Here is a 23572-nt window from a genome sequence, read left to right as displayed (position 1 = left end):
ACCAAGATTTTGTTGGACAACACAAAAAGAGCTGAAGGAACTCAGCAGGTCAGGCAACATCCAAAGAAAGCAATGGTCAATTGAAGTTTCAGGTCAAAAAAACCTTAATCTGAAATCACAAGAACCAGGTGGACACCCAAATTTTGTCAGTATATCATTTCAAACATATCACAAGATTTCAATGTAACACAAGAAATAGCAGTAGGAGGCCAGTTGAAGAATGAGCACTAAAGAAATTTGGTTTAATCACTTACTGATGTTAATTGCAAATGTAAATGAAGTTCACAATAATTGACAGGGTTTTCAAGGCTGTGTACATTGGTAATGCTCGACCACATCACTTGTACAGATACCAACTACGCTGAAATATTTAGCAAAGAGCATTTCAAGAGCCCTTGGGTAACTGGTTAACCAGGCATCATGTCTGTTGTGTATGTCTAGGTCAACGTTTATGGTAACGCATGCTAAATATGGACTATTTGACATTGTGAAATATGTGAAGGTCAGCCTATTATCCCACTTGTGTGAAAGGCAAGCAGCCTTACGAGTACATTGCATGATCACAGCCCTATTTTCTTCAGATCTTCAATTTGAAGGCTGCTTTTGGTTCATCAAGTAGCTGGCATTCATCAAACAAACCTTTCAGTTCTAATCACTTAACAATTTGAAGCAAAATGTGGAGCCAATATCAAAATACATTTCTATTTGTTCTCTGTACTGTTCGACGTCAGTCGAAGTATTCACCAGGGTATGTGCTGAGCAAGGTAAGCCAAATGATGAAAGAGTCTGAGCAATGTTGAGGAATATTAATCAGGAGACTCTTAATAACTTAGAAAAGTGAGCACATAACACAGATCAGCTACAATTTAAAATCTAGGAAATTAACTGCAGGTTTCAATTTTTTTTTCAGACTTTAATCAATTCAAGTTTACATTAAAAAAATTAAGGGGTACAAAAGAGATTTGCATACAAAGTCTCTATATACACCCAATCTCAAAATGGAGATCTGAACAGAGATCGTCACACTGAATTATCACTACCCTTCCATGCAAGGCAAAGATTCACATGCACCTAATCGATGACATTCAGTGCTCCTGTACATCAGTGTGATCAAACACAAACTTGGAGAGAGAGTGTTTCTCAGTACAATGACACAATGCCTGCAATGGCCACCCTGAGCTCCCAGTTACATCCCATTCCCACACTGACTTGTCTGCCCTGGGACTCAACTGCTGGAGTGATGCCCAAAGCAAACAATGCAACACCTCATATTCCACCTGGATCGTCTGCAGCCCGATGATATGAACAGTTTTTCTAATTTCAGGTAACGAGTATCATTTGCCCTTCTGTTCTCCCCCCCCCCCCCCCCCCCACCCCCACAGCTCCTATTCAGTTCTCATCCCTCTCCTCTTGAATTTGGATTCTTCCACCCATCACCCCACTGGATCCTTCTGATCGCTCTTCCCCCTCCTCCTCCACCCCCCCCCCTTAGTTCCATCTGGCCTCTCTTCACACAAACATTCTCACTTTACCAGATCCCAGCACTAGCAGTCCTAATCACCATTCCACACTGCCTGACTCATCATGCTCCAACTGACCAGTTTGTTTTTCTTGCTCCTCTCTCCCTTTGTCCAGCATCTGCCAATCTTCTGACTCTGTCCATCATGTTTCATCTCTGCTTTGTTTGCTAAGACCTTGAGTCACCCACCCTGTCATCCACACTGCTTCTGTTCCAACTTTCCTCACTCCTGATGAATTTTCATCTCAAAACCTTATTCATTCTCCCCCCACCCCAATGCTGATCGACCTGCAGAGTTCTTCCAGCAGATTATCTTTACAATCACAGCATTAGTTCTTCTAATTAGCATACATTATTCTTCCACCCAAAAATTCTGATGCAAAAGCATGCTGTCAATCCACAAACAGCAAGTTTTCATTGATAAATTAAGCTTCCCTTGTTGCTAGGTTTCAGAGAACAAGGCAAAAGTGTTTCCATGGTGATCACAAAGGATCAGAGTTGAAAACAGCCATAGAGGAACAGTAGTTAACATAATACATTCATCGCAGTCTTCAACCCAGTGAGCAAAATTCAATACAATTTTTCATGATGACACCTGCAGATTATTTGACCTGCGATGGAAGAACACAGGTGCTGTATTTAAACACAAGATGGGAACTCCATTACCAAAAAGCATCTCAGCTTTTACATCTACAGACTGAAAGTAGTCCAATGAAAGATTATCAAGGTAACCATAATTTAACACCTTGATTCTCAGTCCACATCAGGAGGTGAAAATGAGGTGCACGTTACACAAACCAGCACGATACCAAGCATAAAACGTAAAGCAGAAAGTGGTGATGTAATTTTCATAGGGAAATTCAAAGGAGGGAGAGCACAATTTGTGCTCATGGCAGAGAATGGATTTGCCACACAAAATGAACTGGATTTAAAAACAGAGGATGTAAGAAAGGAAAATGAACATGGAAACTGATGTAATTAAAATTTACCAAGAACAAAAGAATGTTGAAAAAATATCAGTAGTAAAACCTGGCTGACTGTACCATGAGTAAACAATTGCCATAATGGTCACTCTACAACACTCAAAACAAAGGTGTGCATTTCAAAACCATTGTGAATATTTTTGCAAGTGAAACAAACATGTAAACTTCAAGATTTTGAACTCAGGTTGACAACAACAATGCTAATCATTAAAAGAAAAGGTACAAGGACTGCCTAAAGAAATCTCTTGGTGCCTGCCACATTGACCACTGCCAGTGAGCTGATATTGCCTCAAACCGTGCATCTTGGCGCCTCAAAGTTTGGCGGGCAGCAACCTCCTTTGAAGAAGACCGCAGAACCCACCTCACTGACAAAAGGCAAAGGAGGAAAAACCCAACACCCAACCCCAACCAACCAATTTTCCCCTGCAGCCGCTGCAACCGTGTCTGCCTGTCCCGCATCGGACTTGTCAGCCACAAACGAGCCTGCAGCTGACGTGGACTTTTACCCCCTCCATAAATCTTCGTCCGCGAAGCCAAGCCAAAAGAAATGTGAAATATTAATCCAAATTAAATTCAACCTTATTGTTACATTTAAAAAATCAAATTTATAGGAATTGATGCTACTGTGGATATTTTCAGGTGAAGGTTGCACTTCCACAGATACCCATAGGGGGTTTTGTCCACTTGTTGGAAAATACACCACCTCCACAGTCACGCAATGAATGCCATAAAAAGGATAGAAAAGAGCTGATACGAGAGAACAATTACAATAACGGGTTCTGCCATTCTTCTGGAACAAATGTAGGCACGTACATCAGATTGTTGAATTGAAATAAATTATTAGCTGATTAATACATCGAACTGAAACACAATTCAATTTGCATAATCCTGAGGTGGCTTGTATTTATTTCCTTTCTGGTCCATTGCACCATGCTACTGAAAACATCCACCTGTGATAAATCATGTGCTACAAAAAGAATTTGAGAAATTATTACCCATGACAAAATATGCAAACATTTTATAAACCTGCCCTTCATTATTTCTCTACATTTAAAGTTCAAAGTTATTGCCAGAGTACATAACTGACATCACATACAATCTTGAGATTCTTTTTCCTGCAGGCCAGGAAAAATTTCTAATTACTGTATCTGTCAACACTGTAAACTACAGTATACTCAACAAGTAAACAAATGACTGTGCAAAAGCAGAAAATAAATATTCCGTAATAAATAAAGTGCAAAGCAAGAGTCCTAAAATGTGCCTGCAAATGAGTCAGTTGTTAAGGAGTCTGATGGTTGAAGGGCAACAGCTAATTCTTGTACCTGAAGATAGGAGTCTTGTAAGACCGATACCTCTATCCTGATGGCAGCGGTAAGCCCAGAGCATGTCCTGGGTGCTGTGGATGTTCTTGACGATGGGGAGGGTTTTGCCTGCGATGTACTTGGCTCTGTCCATTACCTTTTGTAGGGCTTTCTGCTCAGAGGTGTTGGCACCCTCATACCAGGCCATGATACAGCTGCTCAGTACACTTTCCATGATACCTCTGCAGAAGTGTGCCAAGGTTTCCAATGACATACTGAACCTCCAAAGTCCAAAGGAAGTAGAGGTGCTTGCATTGGAAATTGGCCCAAATATTATCCTGGATTTCAAGATTTATTTTAGCAAATAACATTCAGAAAAGGCAAACCAAGGAATTATGAGGTGAAGGAAATTGAGTATTTACTCAGGAAACTGGCTCGGTTTACACGGAAGAAAGGGAAACAAGCAGTAGTGACATGAAATATATAGAGGTAAAAGAGGAAGTGGTGTTTGCTGCCTTACAGCAAATAAAGGTCAATAAATCCTCCGGCCCTGATGTGTTATTTCCTCAGACCTTGAGGAAGACTAGTGTAAAAATTGCAGGAGCCCTGGCAGCAATATTTAAAAAGTTCTTGGGCACAGGTGATGTGCTAGAGTAGGTAATATTGTTTATTTAAAAAAGACTCCAAAAGTAAATCAGGAAACTACAGCTGGTGAGCTTGACATCAGTAATAGGCAAATTATTGGAGAGTGTTCTGAGAGATTAGGTAAAACAAGTATTTGAACAGTCAAGGGCTGATTAAGGACAGTCAGCATGGCTTTGTTTGTTGCATGTTGTGTTTAACTAATCTTAAAGTTTTTCAAGGAGGTTACCAAGAAAGGAGATGAAGGAAAAGCTGTAGATGTTGTCTACATGCTCTTTAGTAAGGCCTTTAACAAGGTCCCACATGGGAGATTAGTTCAGAAGGTTCATACACCAGTATCCATGAAGAGGTTGCAAATTGGATTTGAAATTGGCTGTATGGGAGAAAACAGAGTGGTAGTGGATGACTGCTTCTCAGACTGGAGGCCTGTGATTAGTGGTGTGCTTAATGGTGCTGGGACCATTGTTGTTTGTCATCTATGTTAATGATCTGGATGATCAGGTGGTAAATTGGATCAGCAAGTTTGCTGACGACACTAAGATTGGAGGCGTTGTGAACAGTGAAGGCGGCTTTAAAAAGCTTGCAGAGGGATCTGGATCACTGAGAGAATAGGCCAGGAAATGGCAGATGGAATTTAATGCAGACAAGTGTGAGGTGATGCACTTTGGAAGGACAAATCAATGGTAGGGCACTGAGGAGTGCAGAAGAAAAAAGGGATCTGGGAATAGAAATACACAATTCTCTGAAAGTGCTGTCACAGGACCAGTTTTGTGCCAATGAAAGTCAAAGAAACCATTATGAGGCTGAAAAACAAGAATAAAACAGTAAGAGACATCACCCAAACCTTCAGATTACCAAAATCAACTGTTTGGAACATCATTAAGAAGAAAGAGCGTACTGGTGAGCTCAGTAATTGCAAAGACACTGGTATTCCTAGGAAGATCTCTTCTGTTCCACTACTGAGGACAGAAGAATTCTCATCATAATGAAGAAAAATTCCTAAGCATATTACCAACACACTAGGAGGTAGGTGTGGATATGACTACAGTCTGCAGAGACTTCATGAAAAATTAACAAATGATTTGGAATAAAATCGCTGAATGTGTTACTGAAACTGAAAATACAGACATCACAAGGGTACATATTTATAACATTATCTAGCTTTCAAAATACTTGACAATTTATTTTTCTCAAATGTTTTTTCAAAATGATTTGAATGAGAAAATGTAACTTGTTTAATTCCAGTTCCTATTTTGGATTTGTTGCATTCACTGAAGGTTAGACACTTCCTTTCTTCTTCACTTCATTAATGTTTTCAGCCATGTGACTGAATACAAATAGTATTTTCTACATTTCACTTTTTGTGTCCATTTCTAGATAATATTAACTGCTGGTATTATTCTGTTTGAGAAATACTTGCCCAACATTAAATCTCCAATGAGACCTTGCTGCTTTTCATTGTCCAGATGGTAGAGTAGATTAAACATTCTTCTCTGCAAAATAAATTTTCCTGCAACATGATCAATCAATAATTTCACATAATGACTTGAATTGTACATTTTACACACATCATTCCCTCCAATTTGAAAACTCCAATTGCTCAAAGATTCAAGGGTTATGAGGGAAAGATAACTCCTAATTTCTAACTTCCTTTGCAAAAAACTTTGAATTTGCTACTGAAACATCAACTTAAATTTTAAGATTATTTCTCATTTCTGATTCCCACCGAGGGGGAATTGTTTTTTCATGTCCATACCATTGAATCTTTTATCAGATCATCATTCATTCAAGAGCCTTGCCATTTGGTGTAGGCGATCATGTCTCTCCATCTGTCATGATCTCTGACCCTCTGAATTGCAGTTGTTGCCTCCCCTGTTCTCCTACAGTGAAGGTTCCATCTTTGAGCTGAGACTGTAATCGATGTTGAGTTCAGGATTAAACAAGGGAAAAATAATGAAGTGCAATGCCTTCTGCAGTTGCAGTGTCCGTACTGGATGGGAAACCCTGGCCATTGATCAGCAGATTCATCTGCCCAGCAATTTTAGTTTTTCAACCATCAGTTCCACTTTGTAGAATTTGCTTGTAAAAACCATCCACCATCCACAATCCATGGCTTCACATGACCTTGATTTGGAGGCTAAACAGTACCACACCTTGACCAGGGAGACCTGTAGGCTATCTGATGGAAGGGGCACCTTACACCTCCTTTTGCTGAATGATTGCACAGTACCGACACCACAAATAAATAAACTGAATAGAACCCAATATATTATTATTCCTTGGATCCAAAGTATAAACAGTAAACAAGAACCAGTGAAACAGTAAAGCAAAAGCCTTTGGACAGATCAAAGTCAGTAGGGCATATGGCATCAGGGAAAGATTTAGTCAGTCGAAACATCCAGTGTTGTTTACATGGCACCCAATAACATTAGCAGCACAAGTTGGTACTGTTCACACCATCATCAGGACCTTTACTTCCTGCAGCTTTCACGCTTCCTTTCAAGTACTCATAACCACAAGACCCTGAATAAATCCAGTGCAAATTTTCTGTTCTACTCTTTCAAAATCTGCTAAACTAACAGAGGGGTAGTACCTGTATTCTTTGGCTTGGCTTCGCGGACGAAGATTTATGGAGGGGGTAAAAAGTCCACGTCAGCTGCAGGCTCGTTTGTGGCTGACAAGTCCGATGCGGGACAGGCAGACACGGTTGCAGCGGAAAATTGGTGGGTTGGGGTTGGGTGTTGGGTTTTTCCTCCTTTGCCTTTTGTCAGTGAGGTGGGCTCTGCGGTCTTCTTCAAAGGAGGTTGCTGCCCGCCGAACTGTGAGGCGCCAAGATGCACGGTTTGAGGCGTTATCAACCCACTGGCGGTGGTCAAAATGTACTGGAATTTGAATATTGTTTATATGCAGTATTTACTATATATTTTTTAACATGGAACTGGGATATCATTAATCCAATTATTAAACACTGGATTTTGACCCATTTCAGTCAGAGAGATGGCATTGTTTCCTTCAAAAATCTCAGATAGGGCAGGAATTCTAACAACAAGATGAAGACCCATCATGCTTCCTGCCCAGAAAGTGCAAAAATTGTTTTATTAAAAAAAAGTTTTCCTCACTATTTCAGGTGAGCCAAATCCAAATACTCAAAGAATTTAAAAACAGCCCCAACAAAAACAATCCTGTTTTTAATCAATCCAATAAAAACAAAGCAAATTTCTGTCAAATATCCATCATTCTTTCCTTAATATCTGAAATGTTCTGTTGATTACCCCTTTGCTGTCAGTATGTAACTGAAGATCAAGTTTGCAGATGTGGCTAAAAGCTCATGGCCCACGAGGCAACAATGATCCATGCCCTCCTTTGTACTTCTGAGATCTGGACTACCCTCAGTGCTGAAAAAAATACAACAAATATTCTTTCTGTTAAGATTTATTGGATGAATAAGCAAACCGATATCAGTTTCCTGCCCAGGCAGGAAGACCAGTGTTATAAAATAGTTAAATCAGACAGCACAGAAACAGACCCTACAGTTCATCACATACTCATTTCTACTAAGCTGATTTTCAGATACTTGACATGTCACCCTCTTTGTCTCTGCAATTCAAGTGTTTGTACAAATACTCTCAAACATTTCAAAAATAGCTGCCTCTCCTTGGACAAGGATTACTCTGGCCTCCAAATGCAGATGCTTCCACGACTGCCAAACACCATCTAGTTTTTATACATGTGGCTCATCAATATCTCCAACTGTAGCCAAAGCAAATATAATTTTAAAAAATCAGACTGTATTGGGAAACAATCAATGCACAATGCTTTACTGGAAAAAAACCAGCTGAGCACTGAAACAAACCATGTCTTTATGTCAACAAAGACCACCTTATGTCACCAGCTCTGCCTCAGATAAATGGAAAACCACCTATCGACTCATCTGTATTATTCACAACAGGAAAGACTTGCACTTAGGATGCTGTAACAATTTGTTGTGTTTCAACAGCAAGATCATGGATCAACTCTGAAGAGGTTAATATATGATCTCCTCAACAAAAAACTATTGCTGCTGCTGGAAGGTCAAAAATCACAAGAGAAACTGAAAATATGGAGCTTGTGAGGCACATCTACGAAGGAAGGACAGGAAGAAATGTTCAGGTCAATGATCAATCATCAGAACCAAACTTGAACTCTCTTCACAGATGTTCCCTGGCCTGATGAGCATTTCCAGGATCTTCAATAGATACTGTATTTCCTGTTGCTTCTTAAAAGTAATGAATAGGACAACACTGCCAATCTACTGGGGTGTTACAGATGTCCATACCATTCAGCGGAGTACAAATACATTCCCAAATTTTATCAAGGAAAACTTAATGCAGCCAACAACAAGATGGGCATCTCCACTAAACAAGATTAATGTCTTTGAAAACAAGCTCACTGAGTTTTTGCATTGTTTTACAGAGAATTTAGCTGGGGCACCAGAGATGCCTCAAATATTGTGAAATAGAAAGTTTGTCTATCAAGTGAAATGCAGCTATAAAATCTGACATGAGCGTCCAGGAGCATGCTTCTCAAGGAAATAACCATTAAAAAAAAACACATTGGCACTGTGAAGGTCAGAAAAGACTCAAAAGCCCTCATCCTTGAACTGTGAATTTAGTTTTAGTTTGATCAAAATTGAACATTATAAAGATTCATCTGATTTTTGCAAAGATTTTTGGATATAAAAGAATCAGAGAAAAGAAGTTCACTTATTACTTTTTAAAATCAGAACTTTCCCAAATAGTTTGAATCAAGGTTACCAAAATAAACACTTATTTGTGAAGCACTCTTCAGTTCCATCAGATTTTGGAGTTGGTCGTGCTAAATTGAAATCAAAGCTCAAGGTATTGAATCCACAAAGAGCAGATAAGCAAAAGGCAGATTCTCTAAGTCAAGTGATTGCGCTTCTTATTATCCATATCCATCTAAACTTGGGCAAACAAGCGACTCGTTTCAATTTAGTCCAAACAGAGCAGTGGCTTTCAGAAAGTAACTGATGTGAAGATTGGTATGAGGATTCTGAGGAGCAAAGGACTTAATTCTGTGGGATAACACTGGGTTAATTCAGAATCCACTGCCGACAAACACACAGTTTTTAATAATAACTTGGTCAGATCAATTGTCCAGCATTTCTGAACGATCTTTCTGCAGCATAACAGGGCCAATGACATGCTAAGGAAGAGCAGGAGAAAATATATAATGGAACCATAGCAGTCAATTTTCACATAGCATGCTGCCACAGGAGATTTGATAAACCCAATTAATCTGTTGCTTGAAGGAGCTGACAGGGACTTTAGTTTAAATAGCCAGAATCAGGAGACAACTCCTGCCTTCTTCAAAATAGTACTAGAAGATTGTTTTAAAACAACCTGAGAGAGCACATTGGTTTAAAGCCTTGCAGAAAATAAGGAGAGATGCAATTGAGAAAGTTCTAGCATGCAGTCTGTGATCTTTCATTCATTAAATTTGGTGTATGTGCAACATACAGTGTAAACTTCTCCTGCAGCAATGGATTACTGAATCAGTCCATCACATAGACTGTTGTGGAATAGGAGGCCTGTCCTTTATCCCATCCTTTTCTTGGGATCCATTTAAAACATACAAAGTGATGAGGGCTTTTGAAATCAAAAAAAATGCCAGAAGCACATCCTTGTGACTTGTGGAACTCCCAATCCTCTGAAATCATGAAATCCAAGAGGCAGAAAGTCTAAACCAAGATTTTTAGTTGCTGCAGTTGCCTTTCAATCAAATTTGACAAAGATGCAAATCTTGCTTTATGTGACAATTTTTCGCTGGAATACCTCACAATACACAAATAGATTACATCATGCCAACTTGGAAGTCAAGCCAACTCACAGAGCAGGGGACAAACACCACCAACAAATAGCCTTGAAATTTCCAAACAGTCCCAATTACAATGAACCACTTGTCAGACATTTAATAAATTGTTTAGGACTGTAAGTCATCTAACACTGTTTAAAAGAAGATCAGTTAATGAATGTATCAGTAACTATTAAGGTATAACATTGCAAGGCCTAATACTTGCAACCATGACATTTATGAACTTGTCCAAACCTCTTCTTCAAGTTCAGTGCCAGAAAGGCAAGCAACCTTGAAGACCACCAAAGCTGCTGCTACAGCCCATTCTGATGCTTACATTGTTCAGAAGCTCCATTTTTCATGATCTAAAAGCAGCTGTAGATTCCTCCGCTGTCAAGATTAATATTATGTTGCTCTTGCCTTTGCTTCTGTATGCTCACCCTTCTGTGATTCCACTTGACTATTACAACTTTCTGTGTCAGACCTGCTCTGGAATTCAAATCACTAGCTTTCATCACAGTCAAGAATCTTCCAGTTGACTAAGCCCTCTGACGCACATGGTAAATTTCAGGAACTTTATTCTAACTTATATTTATGTAAATATGATCCTCCATGGTCCTGTAGAAATGCTATCTCATCTTTTCTGTCCAAGTATGGTATGAACAATAAATAAAGGAGGCTTGACTTGATCCTTTTTCCCCCAATGGTAGCAGAGTGAAGAGGGCATGGCCTGGGAAGTGGAAGTCTTTGAATAATAAAGGCTGCGTTATTAAGACACCACCTCTTGGAGGTGTGCTTAATGGAGTGAAGTCTGGTGCCTGTGATGTCGCAGGCTGAGTTAACAACCCTCTGGAGTATTTTCTCTTGTCCTGAGATTCTACACCTGTAGAAGCTTACGAGTCTTCAGTAATATACGAATCACCTCAAGCACCAAGTATAGCTGCTGGCGAGCTTTCTTCACGATTACATTGACATGGAGGCTCCAGGACAGATCCTCGGAGATGTTCACACCCAGGAATTTGAAGTTCTTGACCCTCTCCACTACTGAGCCTTCGATGAGGACTGGGTCATGTTCCCCTGACTTCCTCCTGAAATCCATTTCCTTGGTTTTGCTCACAATGAGCACAAGATTGTTGGGGTGACACCACTCAACGAGCTGAACGCTTCCTTGTTGCGGTTTGTGATTCTGCCGACAACTGTGGTTTCATTTGCAAATTTTTAGATAGCATTGGAATTCTGTCTGGGCCACATAGTCATTACACAAAATTCCAATGGTCAATTGCAACAATGAAAGAAACATTTAGGTACTCACTAGTCTAAACAGTCATGAGCCTAAAAATGCACAAAACACCGTTATAAATAGGATGTGGAGTTAGAGATGAAATAATTAATTTTGAAATGTCATAAAACAGTTTGAAAACCATAGTCCATTTACCTTCAGAGTTTCTTCCCACCGATCTTACAATGGAACACTAACAAAGTCATGAAATCAGACTTCCATCCCAAATGAGTTAAACAATTAACAAAAATAATCCTTAATTCTTATGACCTTCCCCATAAACATACTACGATGACAAAGACATACTCTTACAATATATTTAATATGGACTGCCTGAATGGATACATACAGATGGAATCTATTCGCCTCACTAATGCAGATGGATAGCTTTCTATCCTGCAGTCAAGTAGCTGAGAATTAGAGCAAGGTATGGCTATTCAGGCCAACAGAGGGCAGTGAGGTGACTCATAGATCAGCATTGACACGATGCACATTAATCTTTGGAATGAACAACTATTTCTCATTTGCAGTAAAAACCCAATGGTAAAGAAAAACAACAAATTGCAGGATGACATGAATAAATGTGGATAACAGGCATTTAATTAGCTAATGAATTTCATCATTCAAAATATTTATATTTTGTTATGAAAATAAGAACGTTGCTTGGAAATAAGAATTTAAATGAGGGAGGGAGAACAAAGAATTTCAACAAACAAACCATTAAAAGTTGGTAAAACAAAATGATAGCAAATGAGAGTTGTAAAAACACAAAAGTGCCGGAGGAACTCAGGGGCTCTTGCAGCGTCCATAGGTGGTAAAGAAACATAACCAATGTTTCAGGCCAAGAGTCCAAGGCATGAGCAAAAAGCAGGCACGCACTTGAATAAAAAGGCTGGGGAAGGAGAGATAATTGGACACAGGTAGGAGGACAGGAGAGGATTGGTGAGAACGCATTGGGGGAGGGGATGGTTCTGTGAATGCAGAGCTGAAGGAAAGACCAAGAGAAAAGCAAAGAGGGAGAAACAGAGCTAGATGAAAGGATAGGGTAAATGGAGAGACGGGGGTCACTAACATAAATGGAGAGACGGGGGTCACTAACATAAATGGAGAGACGGGGGTCACTAACATAAATGGAGAGACGGGGGTCACTAACATAAATGGAGAGACGGGGGTCACTAACATAAATGGAGAGACGGGGGTCACTAACATAAATGGAGAGACGGGGGTCACTAACATAAATGGAGAGACGGGGGTCACTAACATAAATCAGAGAGATTGATGTCAATACCATCAGGTTAGAGGGTGCCCAGGCAGAATATGAGGTATTGTTCCTCCAATTTGACTCATTCTGGCAGTGGACAAGACCATGGACGGACATTTCGGCATTGGAATAGGGCAGGGAAGTGAAATGCGTTGCCACCGAGAGATCCCCATTATTATTAAGGTGCACATGAAGCTATCTTCCAGTGCATCCAGTCTCTCCAATGAAGACGAGATCACAACCAGAGCACCTGATGCAGACAATTCCTTTCTTCTTTCCACCACCAGCCCTTTTAATCAGACACCTGCCTGTTGTCCATACTTTAAAGGGCTTGGAGTTGGAGGGATAAATACAGACTCTGAATGTTACATGAAAAGATCATGCTTGAATTTTATGAGTTTATGAAAATTAAAATAAAATATTCAAAATATCTTCATCACCTATGGACGATGCAAAACCTGCTGATTCCTCCAGCATTTTTGTTTTTAACTACAATCACAACATTGGCAGATTTCTGTATTTCACTCAAAGGATGAGTTTATTTCCAAAGGAATGAAATGGAAAGCAGCTGAGCTGATCCATATTTTAGTATCTCAACACAATACAAAACAGAAAGTTGCTGGAATCACTCAGCAGATCAAGTGGCATCATTGGTGAGAAAAAGTTTCGAGACAAGGACCATTCTACAGAATTGGTAAAATAAGAAAGTTAATGTGTTTGAAGAGGAGGAGGATGGAGTGAACAGAAAGAATGTTAGTTCTTTGCTCCCATTACCACTACAGTGAGAAGTTGATGGCTGTTTGTGATGCAATTAAAAAGATACTCAGTACAAAAACTAAATAGGGAATTCAGAAATCTGTCTAACATACTAATAACTTGGAAGTACATTTTGTTTGAGAAGGAGGAAAAAATCTCAGGGTTGTATGTGAGATCATGTATGTACTCTATCCATCTGAACTTTGCATAGTGGGTTTTGCTCAGAGCATTGATGTGAAATCATGGTGCAGCCATGAGGCAATCAGAAGCATCCATTGTTGTGGTGCGTATGAGAGAAGGAGAGACATGGATCTCTTTCCCAATAATTTCTGAAAAATTAAGTTGTAGGTACATACATGTGCATCAGCCTTGCCTCCTGCGCCATGACATTTTTCTGACAAAAGCTGGAAAATTAAAAATCCAAATGTATAATGGCCGAGCCAGCATCTTCAGTCTATTAATGTTGGCAAAGCTGCACACAGTCGTGCTGCTCGACTGATCCAGCTTACAGAAATAAATTGCTATTTTTCAGAAATAGTTTCTGAGTGAGCATATTCAGAATTCAACAGCATGTCGACGCCAACCTTGCCCCATTTGGTTGTTTTCGGCCCATATTCCTCCAAACCTTTCCTATCCATGTTCCTGGCTGAATGTATTTTAAACATTACAATCATTCACACTTGTATCATTTCGTCTGGCAACTCATTCTAAAGCCTGACCATACTCCATGAAGAAGGCGTCCCTCAGGTACCTCTTAAATCTCGACCTTCTCACTTTAAATCAGTCCCCTAGTTTTAGAGACACTGCCCTGGGAAAAAAAGGTGGGAAAATTAATTTTTGAGCCAATCGCAACAGTACATGCAGAAGCAAAGCAAAGCCTGTGAATACCATCACTACTGGTCAGTGTCACGGGCCTCCAATAAATTTTAAATTTAACTGCAGAGATAGCGAGACCATTTTAACAGCAGGAAGTAAGGAGGCCAGTTTGTGGCTTCAGAACTTCTAAATATTTTCAAAATTATCATGTTCACCTACTCGGTCACAAAGAAATCTGCAGATGCTTGGAAACTGAAGCAATACACAGTGCTGGAGCAGCTCAGTGGGTCAGCCAAAATCCATAGAAATCAATAGACAGACAAGGTTTCAGGCTGAAACCCTTTCATCAGGAAACGCAAGAACTTGGCAAATGTCCAAATAAGAGGGAGGGGAAGAAGCACAAGCTGACAGATTGGGGGGGCGGGGGGCGGGAAGAATGGGGTGTGGGGCTAACATGCACTAGGGAGAAGGTGTGGGGAGAAGGTGCAGAGGGCTGAGAAACATGCAATCTAACAGGAGAAAGGGTGAGAAGGGGATGGGACCTGGAGAAAGGAAAATGTAGGTGACAGGCAAATAGGGAGATTGGGGAAAGGCAATCAAAGGAAAATGAGGAAAAATGGGAGGGACCAGAGTGGGGGAGGGAGTATGAATATGAAAAAAAGGGAGCAGGGGCCCAAAAATCTGATTGGAGACTGTCAAGAGTGAATGAAAAGTTTTGTTTCTCCAAAGAGTGCAGAGAACTTATTAGAATGTTGCTGGGGTTTCAGGGCCAAAGTTATAAGGAAAGATCAAATAATTTAGATCTTTATTCTTTGGAGCATCAAAGGTTGAGAGGGTATTTGGTTGAGGTATTTAAAATTATTAGGGGAATGGATAGAGTTGACATGGAGAAGCTTTTTCCTCTAAGAAAGGGAGAGGACGTGAGCTGAGAGTTAGGGGGGAGAAGGTTTAGTGGAACCATGAGGGGGACTTCGAGTTGTGGGTGTTCAGAATGAGCTTCCAGACTAAATGGTGGAGGCAGGCTTGATATTAGCATTTAAGGAGTTTTGTGTGTGTATATATAAAATAATGTGTATATGCATGTAAAATGGAGGGCTATGGGTTGAGTGTAGGTCAGTGGGGTTAGGTGGGAGAAAGGGCCAAGTTGGCCTGTTTCTATGCTGTAATTATTATATGGTTAAACATGTACATTGCCTTAACCTGGCAGCACATTAGGAATATACATCCAAGTGGGAATGGGGTGAGGAATCAAAGTGGCTGGCCACTGGGAGGTCTTTGCTGTTGCAGTGAACAGAGTGGAGGTGCTCCAGACAATCCCCCAATCTACATCCAGTTGCCCAAACCAAGAGGAGGCCACACCAGGAGCAGTCAATGACTCTTCAGTTTCACATGTGAAGTGTTGCCTCATGTGGAAGAACCATTTGTGACCTGGAATGGTGCTGAGCAGGGAACACACAGGTCCAGCATTTTCTGTGGTCACATGGACAAGTTCTGAGGGATGTGAGGGCAATTGTAGTGAGGGCAATCATCTGAGTGGACAGGAAGAGAGATATGCAAACATTCATTTCTTTGTCACATTATTTGCAAGTTATACTGATGTATCAATGACCAACTCAATCCCTTAACCCTTCAAGAAAAATCCTAGAAAAAGAAACTAATGTGCCACATTTTACAGAAAGAGCACAGACTTAGATGAAGGTGTTGTCAAACACAGATCAAGCACTTGGTGACAAACCAGGACATAACTTTGCTCATGCACTGGACTCTGCAAGGTTCAACAGTGGAGGCTGGTCTTGCTGTCTTTTCCCAAGATCACACTTAAACCCCTTTCACACTTGCATCCCAGTAAATCAACTGTTCAGTGTCCCAGGATAGGAATGGGGGTTCGGCCTTTCACACTAGACCACTCCTAACTGGGACACTGAACGCTTTCACGCTTGCAAGGGTTTATCCCTGGCATTTGGTCTGTTCTACCTTCAATTGGAAGTGCCTGCAATGTTGTTGCCCATTTCACACTTGCTTGATCTCAACGCTGGTGTCTGCAGATGCTGGGGATTGCACTGAGTTCGAGGCCGGCAATCCCTGGCATAAGATGACATCATCTGACACCAGCATTGCGCAGACTTTGGTTTCACACTTGCCACTTTAAAGTGCCACCACCCGGCCTCATCGCCACCACCCGGCCAACAATCCCAATGGGCAAATTACTTCAGATAAACTTTTCATGTTTTAGAGAGTTTAAAGGCATATTGTTGGTTTTATTTTAATTAATTCTTATATTTTCAATTTACAGATACAGCATGGTAACAGGCCATTCCAGCCTATGAGCCCATTCTGTCCAAATACACCCATGTGGCCAATTAAAATACTATCCCTGTATGTTTTGTAGAATGTAGAAGGAAACCAGAGTACTCAGAGCAAATGTTCACAGACACTGGAGAGTGTACAGGCTCCTTAAATACAGTGATGGATTCGAACTTGGGTTCCTGTGATAGTGTTATGCTAACCACATTCACTAATCGTGCCAGAAAAAGAAAGAATATTGTTTCATTTTCAAAAATTTTGAAATGCTTCTGAACACCACAGAATTGATCAGTATAACCAGGAACACGAGCAAAAATAAAAGTACTATCCTCACAAGCTACATGTTATAATGTCTTCATTTCTGTCTTCCAAAATGGCAGACATCAAACTCATCTTTTGGGTTAAAATGCAAGCACATTTTGAGTTAATAAAATGAGAAATAATAATTGACATAAACACAGTGACACATTTACATTAGAAAAATCAATGGGAAATTCAAATACAAATAAACACTTTGTACACACGGCAAGATGGTCCTTTTTTGTTTGAAACTGTTTGATAATGCAAGTCAGCCAGTATGATTTAACTTCACCCAAATAAATCCTAATTAGTTAGCCCAGTTTCTCATGAATAATTTGCTTAATAAAACCATCTTTCCATTGGTGCTGTAGTTTTACTTAATTGACATTTTAAAATAATATCAATCATGCATTTAACTGAAAATTCTATTTACTTAAAATGAATTTTTTCAACCTGTCAAGGGTACAGTTGAAAAAAGTTTAAATTGACTGTACATCTTTGTCAGAATCAAGTTTATAAAAAATAGAACTAATAATTTAAAACCAAACATACTTTCATGGGATAAAAACTCAAGGGTCACTCCTAAACACTACAAAAATACATGAATTTTATCAGAATTTAATTTAGAATTCTCCTTGAAGCTGCCTGATTTACAATGCTCTTTCATCCCTTAACTAATGATCTGAACTCACCTGACTGAAGCTGGATGTACTAACAATTTTGTTCTGATGTCAGAGATGACAAAGCTTCATTACAAGGTACAGTAATGCTTAAGCTTTTATCATTTGCAGCTCAATACTGAACACACAGAACTCTACTTGCACCCACACCTCCTCGCTCAGCACCATTCAAGGCCCCAAACAGTCCTTCCAAGTTAATTCACTTGTGAATCTGCAGAGGTAATCTACTGCATCTGGTGTTCCTGCTTTGATCTCCTCCACATTGAACAGACTGGGAGATCACTTTGTTGAGCAACTCCATTCTGTCTGCCACAATAATATGGATCTGTTAATGACTACCCATTTCAATTCTCCAACCCACTCCCTTGCTGACGTGTCTGTCCATGATCATATGTACTGCCAGACTGAGACCACCTGTAAATTGGAGGAACAACACCCAGGCACCCTCCAACCAAATGGCAAGAAGATCAACTTCTCTGGCTTTCATTAAAATTTCTCTCCCCTCCCACCACCCCACCCCCCACTTCTCCCACCTATCCATTGCCCATCTCCTATTGAACAGAAATGATAAATTCCTCCTAGACCCTCATCACATCCAATTAATAATTTTTGCTGCTTTGGATTCTTCCCCCGTTGTTTGAATTCTGAAACTTTGTTATATCCTTGCTCCTGCCTTTTCTGATATTTTCCTGAAAGGGGGGGCTGGGGCCTGAAACATCAGCAATTTTTTTTGTCAAAAAGAACCTAGATGCTGAATAAACCAGCTGAGTTCCTGCAGCATTTCAGTGTTTTTACTACAATCACAGTGTCTGCAGCCTATCATGTCTCTCTCCCCACACAGTGTCTATACTTGTCATTAATCTTTCTCTGGAAGTATGGGTTACCACAGCATGATACGTTCACGTCAAATCATTCACAGAACCACCAAGTCAAGCTGCCTGGAGTTCATATGTGCATCATGGAAAAGATGTCAGCAAGGCTGGAATGACATCTTCCTCAGTCTTGTGTCAGAAGGTGACATACGTAGACAGCCTTCTCCACACAATACGGTTCAATCAAGTGTCAAGCATCACGCAAAAAGCCTATGTCACACAGAGCAGCAGTTTTTAAATGACTGCTCAGGTAACAAAATGAGTTTACATATTGCACATCAATACCAGTTTTATGAAAAAGCAGACAGAAGCCCTTTCATTGTAAGATGCTGTTGCCAGGCAACAGCTCAAACAGAAGAAAGCACTGAAAATTTAAACCCACCTTGGTTGTTGTCCCATTGAGAACCATCCCTCCCCACCACCACCCCCCCACCCCCATTCCATGCAAAGTCTTGTTGCTGAAAGTTCTCAGTGAGCTGAAAAATTAGACAATTTTTAATTGATAATGGTATGTTTTAAATAGCAGCTTCTAGAGTGTCCAGAAGGTTTGTACTATGCTTGAGTGATTTCCTTAAAAATAAAGGCACACTAAAACACCAATTGCACTTAGAGTTGCTTTCTGCTGCAAGCTGGACACTACTCTCTTTTCTAACCAGAAATTGGGGAACTCAGGCATGTATGAACTATGCCAACTGCTGGGAGCCCAACAGCCCAAATCATTATCTCCCTTTGATCCTCTTTCTGCTATTAGATTTCCAGTTTTTCCACATCAAGGGAAAACTGCTGTATACAACATCACCACAGTTCTGTTCTGAATAATTATCAATCTTTCTGGCTTAGGTACAACATTCATTTTATTGCTACATTACATCCTAGTTTGCAATCACAAGACAGAATGTGAACTCAAAGTGTTACTGGAGCTCGTGGATATTGTGTGCAGTTCAAGTAATTTTTTCATGAACATGGTTATGCAGGATAATAATCGATTTAAAGACAAATAATTCATTAAAATATAGTACTGTAATGAAAATGTGTTTGGACTAAATGATGGCAAGTTTTGGGATCTTGGCCTCAAGACCCTTCCCCCCACCCCCCACAATGGATCTGTGACTTCCTGTCAAACAAACCACAAGCAGTGAAGATGATCACACGCAACAGTGGTGCTCTGCAAGGATGGGCTCTCAGCCCTCTACTGTACTCCCTCTACACAGAGGACTAATCAATCAAACACTGTTCAAACTCCATCTTTACGGTTCCTGTCAAAAATCACCATTGAACATTAAATAATAATGAGCCAGATTCTAATTGCATAATGCCCAGATCACCTCTCAGCCTCAGCACCACCACATTCTAATTGTATAATCCCCACCACCCCCCCCTCTCCCCACCACCCCCCCCTCTCCCCACCACCCCCCCCTCTCCCCACCACCCCCCCCTCTCCCCACCACCCCCCCCTCTCCCCACCACCCCCCCTCTCCCCACCACCCCCCCCTCTCCCCACCACCCCCCCCTCTCCCCACCACCCGCCCCCTCTCCCCACCACCCGCCCCCTCTCCCCACCACCCGCCCCCTCTCCCCACCACCCGCCCCCCCCTCCCCACCACCCCCCCCCCCTCCCCACCATTAAGCAAAGAAGCTGATCAGGGACCTCAGGAGAAATGTAGAGCCAACTCCTCTGTAACATCAATGGCATTGAAGTGAAGGTAGTAGATAGCTCAAGATCTTAGGAGCAAACTTTCCAGTGACCTGATGTGGACCAACCACATTTAAAAAAGGTTTGGAACAAAGCAAGATGCTCAAGAACAGAAGAAATGGCGGAGGAGAAGAATTCATAATTGCACTGCAGTGATGTTGCGTCCAGCAGTGTTTTCTCAGAAGAACTGATCAAGTTGGAAGTCACTGCACTAGGAATAGTCTGCCCAAGGCTTGTGGTGGCAACATTCAAGAAAAATGACACTTGCCATTTCTCCATCAAGACTGTGATTTTAATTCATTCACTCCTCCAAGTTCAATGTACAGGAAAGACCTTGCTCATGAGGGAAGGAGATATGGAGTGGGTTGGTGACAGTTAATCCATTGATAAACTCCACATGTTCAACACAGTGGGGCCAATTGGATTAGAAAATGTGAATGATTAACCCTAGAGCACTGAAGGGAGAGGTCAGCAAAAGAGCAAGATTCAGCAATTAGGGTTACCACTCAATGTTTTGATAGGACTGGAAGAACAAGGAAGCTGCTGTGTTTCCCAAGGAGTCAAGCCCAGAACAATGGCAGAAGAGTAGGACAGAGCAGAATTATTGAAAGGATCAGAATTTGAGAGGGCAGATTATTTAAGACATGGTGAAAAAAAGGCCAGATGACAGGAGATTGATCTGAGAGGGTTCAAGAGGAAGGGTCAATGGATAAGGAGAAATAATGGCACAATTCCTTTCACTCAATTCTTCTTCATTGCACCTGAATAAGCTAATTTGTCAAAATGAAAATGCAACTTCCCTCTATATTTTATGATTTCAAACAAAAAACTTTGACATGTTTTATGTTGCTATGGTTCCTGCTCATTTGTCTGACCTCAAGGGAATATTACCAGTCGTTATTTTTATACAATTCAAACTATTATCCATGTCAGAGAGGCACTATCACACAAGGAATGATGTATTATAGGGTTTGTGTACCTCCACCAGATTCGCTCATGCATCAGATGACTATTTAACAGACAAAATAGTAATCGCGAGTTAGAATTGCAAACAGAAAAAAAGTTTAATGTTTTAGCATGGGTAACAATTGCCAGGAGTGCTTTGTCGTACATGCTAGAGTTATTGATGGACTGAATCTTTTGAGGTTTTCTTTGATTAGTTATTGGGGAACTCAATAATGCTGGTTAATATTATTTATTGAATATTTTATTTCTCATTTGTTAATGCTTCTTCTGGAAAGAGTTTCACCAAAACTATTATTAAACATTTATTTTAATAAGAAAAAGTTTAACATTACATATGTTGAAAGAAGAGAAAGCATGCAGATGTTGTTGAAAATTTTCAATAAATATTTAGTTTGGCCCATGACTTAGTCCAAGTTTTTAATTTTGGCCCTCTGTGAATTTGAGTTTGACACCCCTGCCTTAAGCCATAAATATAGCCCTTTCTCTGCCACACAGCATTCTGGGAGGACAGGTCTGCCATCATTTCTCCCCCCCGTGGCATTTATATAGTGCACGATGGAGCTACCAACTTTCCCCACACGGTTTAAAAATTGTCTGCTATTGCTATTTATTGCTAGCATTTTCCCCACGGTCCCTTATAAAGGTTTATATAGGTCAGCACATCAACAACAGGGGCTGTACATAAAGCTTAATTATGTTATAATTAGACACGATTAATATTGTTCAAATACAAGATCAAAATACATTGATCAGGATTTAGGGCAAGTCCACCATCACTCGATAGATCATGATGTTACCAGTAGAAGGGAGAACAGTCCTAACCCTGGGGATGGCTCCTTGCAAGTGAGAACACGTACAGTGTCCCAGTTAAGAGTGGTCAACCATGAACAAGAAAAATGCAATTCTTATCCTAAGACACTGAACAGCCAATTCAGTGGGATGCAATTGTAAAAGGGGCTAAAGATAACGTGGGGAAGCTTTTATTGCTGGAGCTGGTTTTTAAAAAGGCTGTCAATTTAGTTAGTTTTAATCAGTCACCCACACAGAGTACATTAATATTTGTCACAAGGCTCCAATTTTTTCAGCCTGATTGTAGGGACAATTTTCATTGTACTGCCTTGAAAGGATGCAATTTCACACTAAAAATATTGCAATGGTAAATGTTTTCTGAGAATTTTATTCTGTAAATTCCAGTGCCACGAGAGGATGCATCTGCAAAATGAACATGTCAAAGCAAAACTGCAACTGCAAATAACAGAAAGCAAGTAAGATAAAGGTAAATAAGTTCAAGTTATTGTCATTGTAATAAAACAGTGACACATTACATGGCATTCTCTTTTGCCTGCTGCAAGGCAAACAGATTCACTCCTGGCAGAAATTTCCTAAGCGCTTCTTACATTTCTTCTAGTCAGAGAAAGAAGCAAAAGAGTTCCAGGAGTTCCTTTTTTAAAAATAACTATTTATGAACTGTCAGGTCATGATGAATTCAACTGTAAAGGTCAATGTCCAGAGCATTTTCAGCACACAGAAAGCTTATTCAGCCCAGTTGTACAATGAGAAAGAGCAAAATGTTGGTTTAATGCAAAGAAAATAATGATGATTTGGAATTCACTGCATGCAAGAATCATGAAAATAATTTTTTTCGGGTCATTCAAAGGAAGCTGAGAGGGCACTCAGCAGAAAATAATTTTGAGAACTACAGAGAAACTGCAAGTGAATAACATGCTCGGGCCCTTAATAAATGGGGATTGTACACAGTGCAAGAGAGCAATTGATTTTAGATGGCCAGATGCTAGAATAATTATTTAGGCATTTGTGTGGAACCAGAATTTTAACATTTATTTAAATTAAATTATTATTATTGCAGAAAATACGAGCAGATTTGGAAAGATGGAATACATTACCCATTACTTTAATAGGTAGAGCAAGTTGTGTAAAGATGAATGTTTTTCGTAGAATACAATATCTTTTTCAATCAATTCTGACTGCAATTCCTCAAAATTTTTCTAAGGAATTAAATGCTTGTTAGGAAATTTTATGGAAAGGGAAAACGACAAGGATTTCTTTGGAAAAATTAATGCGGAAATATGATTTAGAAGGTTTGCAGCTTCCCAATTTTATGAACTATTATAAAGCAGCCCAGTTGCATTTTATTAAAGTATGACCTAGACAAAATTCCAGCTTGGGTGAATGTAGAACTTAGTAAAATTGGGGAAACAAACCCACAAGATTTTATTTATAAATGGAATTCAAGATTGTTAACAGCAAATAGAGAAACTTTTATATTAAAACATTTAATTGAGCTTTGGAATAAGATTGATAAAGCTTTTTTTTTAAAAAAAAACTG

General features: G+C 40.1%; 1 protein-coding gene across 8 annotated transcripts in view; it reads right to left on the bottom strand.

The window, feature by feature from the left end:
* The window catches only part of LOC138744086 (serine/threonine-protein kinase 32C), a 207999-nt gene that overhangs the window by 162338 nt on the left and 22089 nt on the right, over positions 1–23572 (bottom strand). Inside the window, exon 1 of one of the 8 annotated variants that reach the window (XM_069899606.1) lies at positions 1599–1693. The exons of the other annotated variants lie outside the window; for them this stretch is intronic. Within the exon in view, the coding sequence (XP_069755707.1) occupies positions 1599–1638 (40 nt within the window). The 5' untranslated portion in view covers positions 1639–1693. Of the gene's footprint in view, positions 1–1598; positions 1694–23572 lie in introns of those variants that run through there. 8 annotated transcript variants of the gene reach the window in all.

This window comes from Narcine bancroftii, chromosome 10, assembly GCF_036971445.1.
Source record: "Narcine bancroftii isolate sNarBan1 chromosome 10, sNarBan1.hap1, whole genome shotgun sequence".
Lineage (NCBI taxonomy): Eukaryota > Metazoa > Chordata > Chondrichthyes > Torpediniformes > Narcinidae > Narcine > Narcine bancroftii.
The sequence above is the reverse complement of the archived record's forward strand: the minus strand, read 5'-3'. Positions and strand labels throughout refer to the sequence as shown.